General features: G+C 40.6%; 1 protein-coding gene across 1 annotated transcript in view; it reads left to right on the top strand.

Annotated features, from left to right (window-relative positions):
- The window catches only part of GASK1A (golgi associated kinase 1A), a 66378-nt gene that overhangs the window by 13407 nt on the left and 40489 nt on the right, over positions 1-12482 (top strand). The window contains exon 2 of the mRNA XM_077268995.1: positions 9441-10844. Coding sequence (XP_077125110.1) covers positions 9441-10844 — 1404 coding nt within the window. The remainder of the gene's footprint in view (positions 1-9440; positions 10845-12482) is intronic.

Below are 12482 nucleotides of genomic sequence, written 5' to 3'. Positions count from 1 at the left end.
TTGAGCACCTTGAGGGGTGCAGTTTTTAGAATGGTGTCACACTTGGGTATTTTCTATCATATAGACCCCTCAAAATGACTTCAAATGAGATGTGGTCCGTAAAAAAAAATGGTGTTGTAAAAATGAGAAATTGCTGGTCGACTTTTAACCCTTATAACTCCCTAACAAAAACAAATTTTGGTTCCAAATTGTGCTGATGTAAAGTAGACATGTGGGAAATGTTACTTATTAAGTGTTTTGTGTGACATATCTCTGTGATTTAATTGCATAAAAATTCAAAGTTGGAAAATTGCGAAATTTTCAAAATTTTCGCCAAATTTCCATTTTTTTCACAAATAAACGCAGGTAATATCAAAGAAATGTTACCACTGTCATGAAGTACAATATGTCACGAGAAAACAATGTCAGAATCACTGGGATCCGTTGAAGCGTTCCAGAGTTATAACCTCATAAAGGGACAGTGGTCAGAATTGTAAAAATTGGCCTGGTCATTAACGTGCAAACCACCCTTGGGGGTAAAGGGGTTAAAAAACTATGTGTAATAAAGGCCACATGCACACATTGAGTATTTGGTGAGTTTTTTACCTCAGTATTTGTAAGACAAAACCAGAAGTGGGTGATAAATATAGAAGTGTTGACGTGTTTCTATTATACTTATCCTCTGATTGTTCCTCTCCTAGTTTTGGCTTACAGAAACTGAGGTAAAATACTGAACATGTGAATGTGGCCTTTGCCTTCAAAACAGCTTCAAATATTCTAGGTACAAAGGGTGGGCACACCATATTAGACTTAAGGCCCCGTCACACATAGCGACGCTGCAGCGATACAGACAACGATGCCGATCGCTGCAGCGTCGCTGTTTAGTTGCTGTGTGGTCACTGGAGAGCTGTCACACAGACCGCTCTCCAGCGACCAACGATGCCGAGGTCCCCGGGTAACCAGGGTAAACATCGGGTTGCTAAGCGCAGGGCCGCGCTTAGTAACCCGATGTTTACCCTGGTTACCAGTGTAAAATGTAAAATAACAAACAGTACATACTCACCTTCGCGTCCCCCGGCGTCCGCTTCCTGCACTGACTGAGCGCCGGCCCTAACAGCAGAGCGGTGACGTCACCGCTGTGCTGTACTTTCACTTTACAGCCGGCAGTCAGTCAGTGCGGGAAGCGGACGGCAAGGGACCTGACGGACACCGGAATGTGAGTATGTACTGTTTTTTTTTTTTTTACATTTACGATGGTAACCAGGGTAAACATCGGGTTACTAAGCGCGGCCCTGCGCTTAGTAACCCGATGTTTACCCTGGTTACCAGTGAAGACATCGCTGAATCCGTGTCACACACACTGATTCAGCGATGTCAGCGGGACCTCAACGATCAAAAAACGGTCCAGGCCATTCCGACATGACCAGCGATCTCACAGCAGGGGCCGGGTCGCTGGTACGTGTCAAACATAGCGAGATCGCTACTGAGGTCGCTGTTGCGTCGCAAGACTTGTGACTCAGCAGGGATCTCGCTAGCGATCTCGCTATGTGTGACGGGGCCTTTAGATTTCTCTTTTGTTCATTCACTTTGCATTTTGTTAATTGCTAAAAATAAACTAATACCTTTTAAAGCGTTCTTTCCACACCTGCCTAAAACTTTTGGATAGCACTATGTGCCTCAATCTTCTTTGGGAAATAAAAATACAGGTTTGTGTAAAAACTTGATATCTTGTCCTGTGGGCATGAAAGTAAGTGGTCAGTTTATCTTAAGACATCTTAGACTTGCCTCTTGAAGTGTCATAGCGTGCTGCTCTCTCCCTGGTGGAAGCTGAGGTTTAGACTGGCTCTCGTTTAACCTGGTTTATTGGTTTATTTTCAGAAGCCTTTTTATGTCTTAATACACACAGTAGTAACTTCAGCAGTCATGTTATTGGAAAAGTATCTAAGAAGTGGATGGATTCAGACAGACCGATTTCTCATCCTGGAGAGCTGCCAGTGAAACAAACATGTTTTATATGTAAACATACGTATTGGATCTGACCTAAATGTGGCGTCGGTTTGTAGATGTCTTAGGCAGAAATGTCGAACATTCACAAATGTTATTATGCTGACGTGAGACATAGTAGTAGGGTAACTTTCTCTGACCATTGACCCAGGACCAGGATAAACTTCCTTTATAAAATAGTGAAACTTCCCTGGAACCAATTTAAAATGGAATCTATCCACATTTTTCTTTTGCTTTTTAAAAACAGATACCAAAATAATCTTTCTAATCTGTTTTTCTTTTCTGATAATCATTTTATTCTATTTTTTGTCCATGGCTATGGGGCTGCCAGCATGTCTAAATTTACAGTAGCCATACTGATCAAAATAATCTATAGTTGGGAGATACTCACTGACTTTTTTGGAATTGTGTTGGAGGTGGGGGAGGTGCGATTGAACCATCACCTGCTTTAAATGGTAGATACAGTTATGGATGAAAGTGTTGGCACCCTTGAAATTGTTCCAGAAAATTATTGCAATTTCACATGTTTTGTTATGCACATGTTTATTTCCTTTGTGTGTATTGGAACAACAGAAAAAAAACAGAGGAAAAAAAAGTCAATTTCACACAAACCCCCCAAAATGGGCTGGACAAAATTGTTGGCACTCTCAACTTAATATTTTCTTGCACACACTTTGGAATAAATAACTGCAACCAATCACTTCCTATAACCATCAAAAAGCTTCTTACACCTCTCAACTGGAATTTTGGACCACTCTTCTTTTGAAAACTGCTCCAGGACTCTTATATTTGAAGAATGCTTCTCCCAACAGCAATTGCTCTCGACTTCAGAACTCTCTAGCACTTTGTTTCCATCCATTCTTGAAGTATGTTTGGGGTCATTTTCCTGCTAGGAGACCCATGACCTAGGACTCAAACCCAGCTTTCTGACACTGGGCATTACATTGCGACCCAAAATCCTTTAGTAATCTTCAGATTTCATGATGCTTTGCAAACAGTCAAGGCATCCAGTGTCAGAGACAGCTAAACAACCCCAAAACATCTTTGAATCTCCACCATATTTGACTGTAGGTTCTGTGCTCTTTTCTTTGTAGGCTCCATTCCATTTTCGGTAAACAATAGAATGATGTTCTTTACCAAAGAGGTCTATCTTGGTATTAACTGTCCACAAAACACTTTCCCAGAAGGATTTTGGCTGACATATATTTTGGCAAACTGCAGTCTACTTTATTATTTCTCTGTGTCAGCAGTGGGGTTCTCCTGGGTGTCCTGCCATAGCATTTAATTTCATTCATATGTCAATGGATAGTTCTCACTGATATTGATGCACCAGAGCCTGCAGGACAACTTGATTTTCTTTGGAACTTGATTGGGATTGCTTATCCACCATCCGGACTATCCTATGTTGCAACCGTTCATCAATTTATCTCTGCCGTCCACATCCAGGGAGATTAGCTACAGTGCCATGGGTTGTAAATTTCTTGATTATGTTGCACACCGTGGGCAAAGGAACATCAACATCTCTGGAGATGGACTTGTAACCTTGAGATTGTGGATATTTTTCAACAATTTTGGTTCTCGAGTCCTCAAGACAGTTCTCCTCTTTCTGTTCTCTATGCTTAGTGTGGCACACACAATGCAAAGATTGAACCAAATTCTCTCCTTTGTATCTGGTTTCTGGTGTGATTTTCATACAGCCCACACCTGTTACTTGCCACAGGTGAGTTTAAACGAGCATCACATTCTTGAAACAAAGTTGTTTATCCACAATTTTGAAAATTATGTACAATTTTTCTTTTTTTTCTCAAATTTTTTTTTGTGTGTTGTTCTAATACACACAATGGAAATAAACATGTGCATATCAAAGCATGTGTAATTGCAGTAATTTTCTGTGAGAAATACTTCATTTTCTGGAACAATTTCAAGGGTGCCAAAACTATCGGCCATGACTGTATTCTACAGTGCATCAGTATAGAGTGGGCTGTCAGTCGGTGCTGGGACATGTTACAGCCACCTCTCACCATATAGTGAGCTGTGACTGAACACACGCCAGTCACACTTCTATGACTGAAAGCCTGAGGCTACCATGAGGAATAAAGTTAATTTCCTCCCGTGGCAGCGGGGCCCTCAGTGCAGCGGTTGCAGGGATTCAAAACGCAATTAACCTGCAAACTAACCCCATATCTGCAGGTTAATAGCGTTTTTTCTCATGACAGGTTCTCTTTAATTCTGAACTTAGCCCCTGGATTTCAGCTAGACCACACTCACCCACCAGTGTGTCACGGTCCATTATTCATCGACTAGCTGCGGATCTCCTGACCTGAACTCAACAGCCTCATAGGCATATATGAAGCTGTTAAATTCAGACCCACTGTCAGGCTGTGCAACAGTGTCCGTACTCAGACTGTGACACAGGGCTCAGTAAATTCGGTCCTAGTCTATCATTGTAGAAATCTGCAAAGTTCACAGACTCCACCATTGTGTTCTATATACGTTTGTCTAATCTTTTAGAAGATCACTTTTGTTGTTATTTTTTTTACATCTTTAGGAATCCTACAATATAAAGAGATCTAGAAGACTGGGATCTACTCAGGATGCAACATGCTAACTTACACCTCAGTATTGCTTATGCTTCTTCGCAGCAACCATGAGTTTTGGGGAATAGAAATCCTGCATGAGATGTTTAATGTATTACTACTTCTATCTATTTTACTGGTGTGAAATTTAATTTACTTCAGAAAAAATAAAGAATCACTTAGAAAATGTGAGTTATTAAGAGCACAATAGTGGAGAATGTACCGAGCAGAATGTTCTAGCTGGAGGTTTCAATTATACAGTCATGTAAAATCTTTCTGCCAAGTTCCAGGACATCAAAGACCCTATAGCTAAAATATTCAGTGGATTTCTCTAGTGTTTGGACAAAATGTGCAGTTAATAAACACCGCTAAATCCATTCAGTGATGTGTTCTTTTTTTTCCATATTATTATAGCCATACATTTATAGAGATCTAGCATGCAATATTAGACCATATTCTTAAATGTTTATTCATAGTTTTTGGGAGGCAACCTATCAAAGACTAGTGGTAAAGCAAAGGAGACCTCCCCGGGTCCAGCTCTGACTCTCCGCCATGAGTAGTACTCATAACTGAGTACCAGCCAATAACTGAGCGCAGTGGCTCACGGATTAGTTGTTGTGCTGACGATGTGATGTCAGCACTGCAGACAGTAATATACACCACGTGCAGCGGAGACACTGCCCTTGGTGCAGGTACGGGGAGTAAAGAACAGTTTGTTTATCTTTTTAAATAAAGTGCAGCAAAAGGGTAAGTTTTTCCTGAAACCAGAAAACCCCTTTAAGGGCCTTTTATACATTAAACTACCAGCCACCAAACTGATAAATTCAGCGGGTTGGACCAACAGTTTGAATGTGCGCTGAGGCCTCCTAACTCTTCCCTGACCGGTAATGTCAAGGACAGAACTATGACTGTCGGTCGATGCTTTTGTTCTCCCTGAGATAAACCTCAAGAGTCTTGTAGTAGCCTTTAATAGAGACAGGAGTGCTCCTCCGTATAGGGGACATGGGAAAGATAGCTGTCAAGCAAAAAGTTATCTTATGTCTATAGGGTTTTAAAGAGAGAAGTGTGACATGCTGTAGAAGATGTTGGATCGGAGCTGGAGAAGGCACTGCAAGCAAAGTAGTAAAGACAGGACCCAAAGCAGTGGAGGATTTTGCATTTTAGGTCCTCAAGGTTACAGGCAGTATACTTCCAAACCAGATGCTACAAGACCAAGCACTTAAAGGGAACATGCCAGCTGGTTTTTACTATGTAATCCAAGTGCAGCATGAGGTAGGGGCTGAGACACAGATTTCAGCAATGTGTTACTTATTAGGCTGTGTACTGTCGGTTCAATACAATTAATGTTTTATTAACAGGAGATTATCACTGCAGTGACTTGCTCCAGTGTGTTTCCTTGTCCAGCTATGCCCCCTCTTCTGATAAGCTGTCAATGGATGATGTATATAGAAAGCTGTGACTCAACGGTGTGCGTAGGGGCAGCTTTCTGAGCTCTGCTACATGCTACATCAAAAACTCTGACTGTATAACAACTGCAGCACCCTGTAAACTAAGTGATATATTGTGAGATTCAGGGTCTCTTTTCCTACATCAGGCAGCTCTCAGATGAGGCTGCAAAAACCTGCTGACAGATTCCCTTTAAATCTGAGGGGTTTTGGCATGGGGTCTTTATACAGTGATGAAAAAAATAATCAGGTCATCAGCTCACCGGTGTATAACATATATTGAAGCAGGGCATGGAGGGATCATGCTGGTTCTTGAGCTGAAACCATGAAAGAAATAGTGGGAAAATCCAGCAACTGCAAAAAAAATATATTTTTATATATATAAAAAAAAACATCACATTTATTTGGATATGGCTAAAAACAAAGAAAAAAATGAAGATAGTATAAAATAGCATGGTGGACACCGGGTCTACACGTTTCGAGCCTGTAAGACAAAGAGCCTTTTTTTCTTTGTTTTTAGCCATTTCCAAATAAATGTGATGTTTTATATATATAAAAAATATTATTTTGCGATTGCTGGATTTTCCCACTGTTTCTTTATACAGTGCTTGACTCTAAAGCATTATATAGGAGGTCTGGTGTAGAGGGTCATATCACAAGAGTGTCACTAGTGTGGATGATGTATTGGCTTGAATAGATTAGGAATCCCTGGTTTAAAGGTCTAACTCTCCCATCCTGTATTTACTGCAAGATTGATTTGGGACTAAATCCAGAACTAATAAATTAAAGTAGAAGTAATTTCTCCTATTCGGCTCATCCGTGGTAAAGTGAGGTTATTTGCACACAAGCTGTAAGAATAATCGGACAATTGAGAAGCCAAATGCAAAGATCTGCATCAACTACACATTGATTGCCACAGTTCACTTTCAGCAACTCAAAAGTGGTTTTCCACTTTCGGAAAAGTTGACCCCAAAATGTTCTAAAATACCTAGAATTCCCTGATTCTGCTCGAGTCTTGTGTTTTGGTTGCAGCAGTTATGCACACTGTTGATGTGGTGTGAAGCAGTGGCAGGGAGCTGGCGCTGCACTTGGGGAGAGTGAATATCTGATCTGTTTGTTATTTTAGGTATTTTAGAGCATTGGGGTCCACTGTCTTAAAAGTGGAAAACCCCTTTAATACAGTCTGCAGAGGCTGAAAATAGGAAGGAAATTCAGGTAGCGGTGGCTGCCTCTATTCACCTCTATTGGAGTTATGGAAACTTGGTAATACACAGAGAAATAAGGTATCAGATAGGTTGTCTGATTCTTTGTTCCCCCCGACATAAGAAGCACTGAAATGTTTATTTGCCCCCTTAGTGGAAATAATTTCATACATATACTATACTCATAATGCTAAAGTGGAATGGAGGTATGTTGTATTTTTTTACCATTAGTTTTTATTGTATCATTTTCAAAAGTACACGAATAATAATATATTTCAATATACTGCATAAAATAGTTTTAGAAAATCAATGAACAATCTTAACATACTGCCAGCACAGCAAAGAAAGGATCATTGGAGGGAACAAAGAATAAGCATGTTGAGGCAACCTATACAGAGTAATAAGTTAAGCAGATAGGGGTGTAAAATCCCCATACGTTTCGCCACTAAATGTGTGGCTTCATCAGGAGCATAAGTGCTGTGCTACAACTATGTTATGTTGTTTATGAATTTTCTAAAACCATTGTCCTTGTACACATGTTATGCTGCATTAGATATTTAAATACAGTTTTGCATGGGCAGTGTTATGTCTGACCACACAATTTTACATGTTGCAAGAACATTTATTATTGATGTGGAATATTTATTGTGCTTTTGTCTTTTTGTTTTGCTGACTTTCAATTTGGCATTTTATTTGATGTATTTTCTTGTTGTGCATGTATTATAAATCCAAAGTGCAATACACCAGCATCTTATTACATTCAGTCGGCTGTTGCTGTTTTTTGGCTTTCTGTGTAATTTGGCAGATAGTGTGGACTGAAGGTTTATCATTGCTTTCTGTCCAATTTATATTTACTTTAGCCTTTTGGCTTTTTAATTTGTTTTTGTGTGTTTTTTGGCCTATGTGTTAATAAATATTTATATATTTGATTTTTAAAAGTGATCCCTTGTTTTTTTGCAATTTTTGGTACGTACAGGGCTGATCCCTTTTCTTTTATTGGTTCCCTCCATTTTGTTCAAATCAGTTGCTGTTGATAATGATTTCCTTCTTGGTCGGTACTTTGTCCCACCATTCCATTGTAGCTCTGACAGACTGAAACAGATTTTGCTCAAGAATATCCCTGTTTTTTGCACCATCCATCTTTCCCTTGACTCAGACTGTTTTCTCTGTCCCTGCTGCCTGAAAAACATCCCCACAGCATGATGCTGTCACCACCAAATTTCACTGTGGGGATGGTGTTCTTGGTGTGATGTGATGTGTTGGTTTGGCGCCAGACATAGCGTTTACCTTGGTGTCCAAAAAATTAAATTTTGGTCTCATCTGACCACAGCATCTTCGTCCATATATTTGAGGAGTTTCCAACATGTCTTTTGGCAAACTGAAAATGAGCCTTAACATTTTTGTGTATAAGTAAAGGCTTTTTTCTGCCCACTGTTCCATAAAGGCCACCTCTATGGAGTGTATGGCTTATTGTGGCCATATGGACAGATACTCCAGTCTCTGTAGCTCCTTCAGGGTTATCTTTGGTCTCTGTGCTGCCTCTCTGATTAATGCCCTCCTTGACCAGATGAGAGTTTTGGTGGGCGGCCCTCTCTTGACAGGTTTGTTGTGGTATCATGTTCTTTCCATTTGATGATAATGGATTTGATGGTGCTCTGGGGGGAGGGGGGGAAGATCATCAGAGATTGGGATATTTTTTTATAACCCAACCCTGGCTTGTTCTTCTCAACAACTTTGTCCCTGTCTTGTTTGGAGATCTCCTTGGTCTTCATGGTGGTGTTTGGCTGGTGGTCCCTCTTGCCTAATGGTGGTACAGCCTCTGTGGCCTTTCAGTAAAGGTATATACATACTGACAGACCATGGGACACTTAGATTGCACACAGGAAGACTTCCGTTCATGAAACATGTGACTTATGAGGGTAACACATTTAAAAAAAAAACAACTTAAGCTTGGAACAAGAAAAAATTTGGGAAAGTTCACAGGTCATGAATACTTTTTCAAGGCAGTGAATCTGTCTATGGCTCTCCATAATGTAAGGATTTAGGTTGTTCCTACTATATATGCTTTAAAGCACCAATGCTGTATTAAGTTGATAAACGATTATGATTATTGATAAGCAAAGAAATTATGCAGTAAATGTCATTATTTAATTATCAGTTGCTAAATAGTCTGTTATTAGATTGCAATCTAAATAGAATCATTTATTAACACTCATCTTTATTTCTTCCTTTAGGCCCTGATGTTATGGTTGAGGATGCGCTTGAAGAGAAGACCTTTTGTTGGTGTCTGCTTTCTGTTCATCTTCTCTCTGTTGCTTATGAACAGTTTTCCTGCATTACCCACAAACACAAATGGAGTTTCTGAACATCGACGTTTCCAACACAGAAAAGTAGTCCGACATAAGCAACTATGGGCTCACACCACAGACTCTAGTCTTGGCCTAATCCAAAATGATGACCACAAAAGTTGGGATTCTGGCTTGGAGAGTTACAGGGCGGACATGCAATCATTTCTGAACTCCAGCCGCAACTGTAAGGAAAAAAGTGATTTAGGTCAGTTTAGCAAGCAAGAAGGATGGAAAAATAATCATTATCACACCAAACAGAAGAGGTCTGTGGCCAAAAAACATTTACTGACTGCAAGCAATGCCACAGGGCATAAATCAAACAGCCTTATACTGGTAACCCATATAAACAAAATGATACCTAATTATTCAGGACCAGTAGGAATCCTTGCAGGCAGGGATCCTCATAATCTGAAGGAAAGTGGTATTTCTGTTCTGAAACCAATTTTAGCAAAAAACAATAATTTGGAAAAATCCAAAACTAAAATGCAAAGCCTAATAAAGAATTATTCAAAAGTAGCACCAGAATTTCACCACCAAAAAACAGATGAACATGTGTTTCCACTAGGCAGGTTTTCAGGCTCACCAGGAGTGGGCTCTGTAAGAAATGGGGAGAGAGCCAGGGAGAACTTGAGTAATAAAACGGCTTTTTTCCAGGATTCTTCAAGAAACTCTAAAAACGATTTAATCTCACGCTGCATACCATTCCAGTCTGAAAAGCCTAGGGCTGGTCATCATCTTAAAGGAGACAGATTCACTAACTCTCCTCCATGGTTTACATCAGATGATTTGCTGAAAATGAAGTTACTTTCAGAAGGAGAAATTGTAGCAAAATCAAGAATCCCTGCTCATGGGCAGGTTCTTAAAGTTGCTCTTTGCCCCAGCTATATGGAAGGACAATGTCATGACAAGCACCACTGCAAACAAGGCTTATGTGGATTAATTAAAAGACCCAGTGATTTATATGAAGTTCTAGCTTTCCATCTTGATAGGGTCCTTGGGTTGAATCGAAGCCTTCCAGCAGTGACCCGATTATTTACTGACAGCTTATTACCATACAAGTATACCAATAGTGTGCCAAGACCTATTGTGTGGTGGGCATCGGACATCAAACATTTAAATGACTCCAACAATGACCAGAATTCTCATGCTCTGGGCTGGCTAGAATATCAGAATATGTTGAAGCATAGGTGTGGCATGGCGAACTCTCTTACTTCCGTTGATACAGCACCATGTGTTGGCATTAAGCATACTGAATGGTCTAAATTGGCCTTGTTTGATTTTCTCCTGCAGGTATGGTTATTTTTTTCCATATTTATAAGTGCACAGATAGGTTGTTACTGTAAGTTGGTGTTTTTTCTAACAAGGTGTGTTGAAAACTTGAGTGCATATTGACATTATTCTGATGTTAGTTTGGTTGGGCATTAGGACATTACTGCATGTATAATGATATAATGTCATTAGTCTAGTACATACCTCGTGGTTGCAAAGGTTAACTTTACCTGTAAATGATAGGTCGTCTCCAGGATCTGGAGGACTGAACAGTGTTCCTTGAGTTTAGTTGCTCACATAGTTGCTGCCAGCTTTCTCCAGTGTCGTTGTGAGTCTCTCAGTATGCTTGCCCAGAAACACAGGTCTACTTTATCATCACACAGGTCTTAAACCCAATCTTGACCACCCAACCTTGACAAATGTTAGATTCAAACTATCAGGCAACACTTGACTTTCTTCTTCTACATGGTAGAAAGTGTGAGGCAGTGACCGATGTTATATGCGAGGGTCACTATGTCGCCCAGGATGTGAAAAAAAGCATATGAAGGCTGTGGGAGTGCATTGCAGTCACAGGTATAGCTGTGGTTGCAATGCAGAATAAAAGTGAGTGTTGGCTTTGGGCAAGCTATTTGTTCAAGGCAGATTTAGGAAAACCTGTCATGGGCTTTTATTTTTTAAACTGACTACAGGAAGGTAGCTGGGATGGTCCGTTTCTTCCCCCGGGTTGGGTTTTCCATGTGGCCTATGGGCACAGGTTATTGTAGAAACCTTTGCAGCAGAGAGTTTGGTGTGTCAGTGAGAGGGGAGTTTAGCAGCGAGCTGAGCAGTCGGCTCTGCAAAAGCTCTGTCTATGTGAGAGTAACAGAGCCCAGCAGAGTGAACTCCTGGCACCCTACAGTGTGATACGGTGGTGCAGTCGCCCTCGGCAACTGGACGCATTTATGGACTGTCTCGTTTTCTTGCTGTGATCCGGATACCAAGTGCTGTACGCTTGTGTGAGTTTTTAACATTAAAAAGGTTTTGCTGTGAACTTTCCCTGTGGTCACTGCCTGTCGCACTGCACCCACCCTGCTGCACGACAAAGAATACTCTTGTCATTTGGCTTATTTGCTATATTTTACAAGGGGTTGTCCTACGAGTGCACACTACCTTTAAGGATAAACAGGGATGTCACTAGGAATTTAAGTGACCCATTCTGGCAAAATTTTGGGGCCCTCTTCAGACTCCGCCCACGCTCCACCCAAGCTTCGCCTCCACCCATCTCCGCTTTCTCCCCTCAAACCATCCAGAGTCCCACAGCCCACTCTTGGAAACTACACTTCTGCACCACGTCTTCACCAATCTCACATTAACAGTTCCCATCGAACACCAGATAACATACACTGCCAGCAGCTTTTTTTGGCCAATAGATTTTTTACACCGCCACCATGACAAGTTAGACTTTTTTGACCGGCCCCTACCCGAACCTATTAAACATTTCTTAAAATATCCAATACTCTTTTTACTTATATTTTTCTTTATTTTTCTTTAAGGGAATGTGTCACATGACAAATGACAAATATTACCATATAGAGGGACAAATACCACCACACCATGACCAGATCACATATTACCACCACATAGTGACCGAATAATACCACATACAAGGAACAATATTAC

This window comes from Ranitomeya variabilis, chromosome 6 (assembly GCF_051348905.1).
Source record: "Ranitomeya variabilis isolate aRanVar5 chromosome 6, aRanVar5.hap1, whole genome shotgun sequence".
Classification (NCBI taxonomy): domain Eukaryota; kingdom Metazoa; phylum Chordata; class Amphibia; order Anura; family Dendrobatidae; genus Ranitomeya; species Ranitomeya variabilis.
The sequence above is the reverse complement of the archived record's forward strand: the minus strand, read 5'-3'. Positions and strand labels throughout refer to the sequence as shown.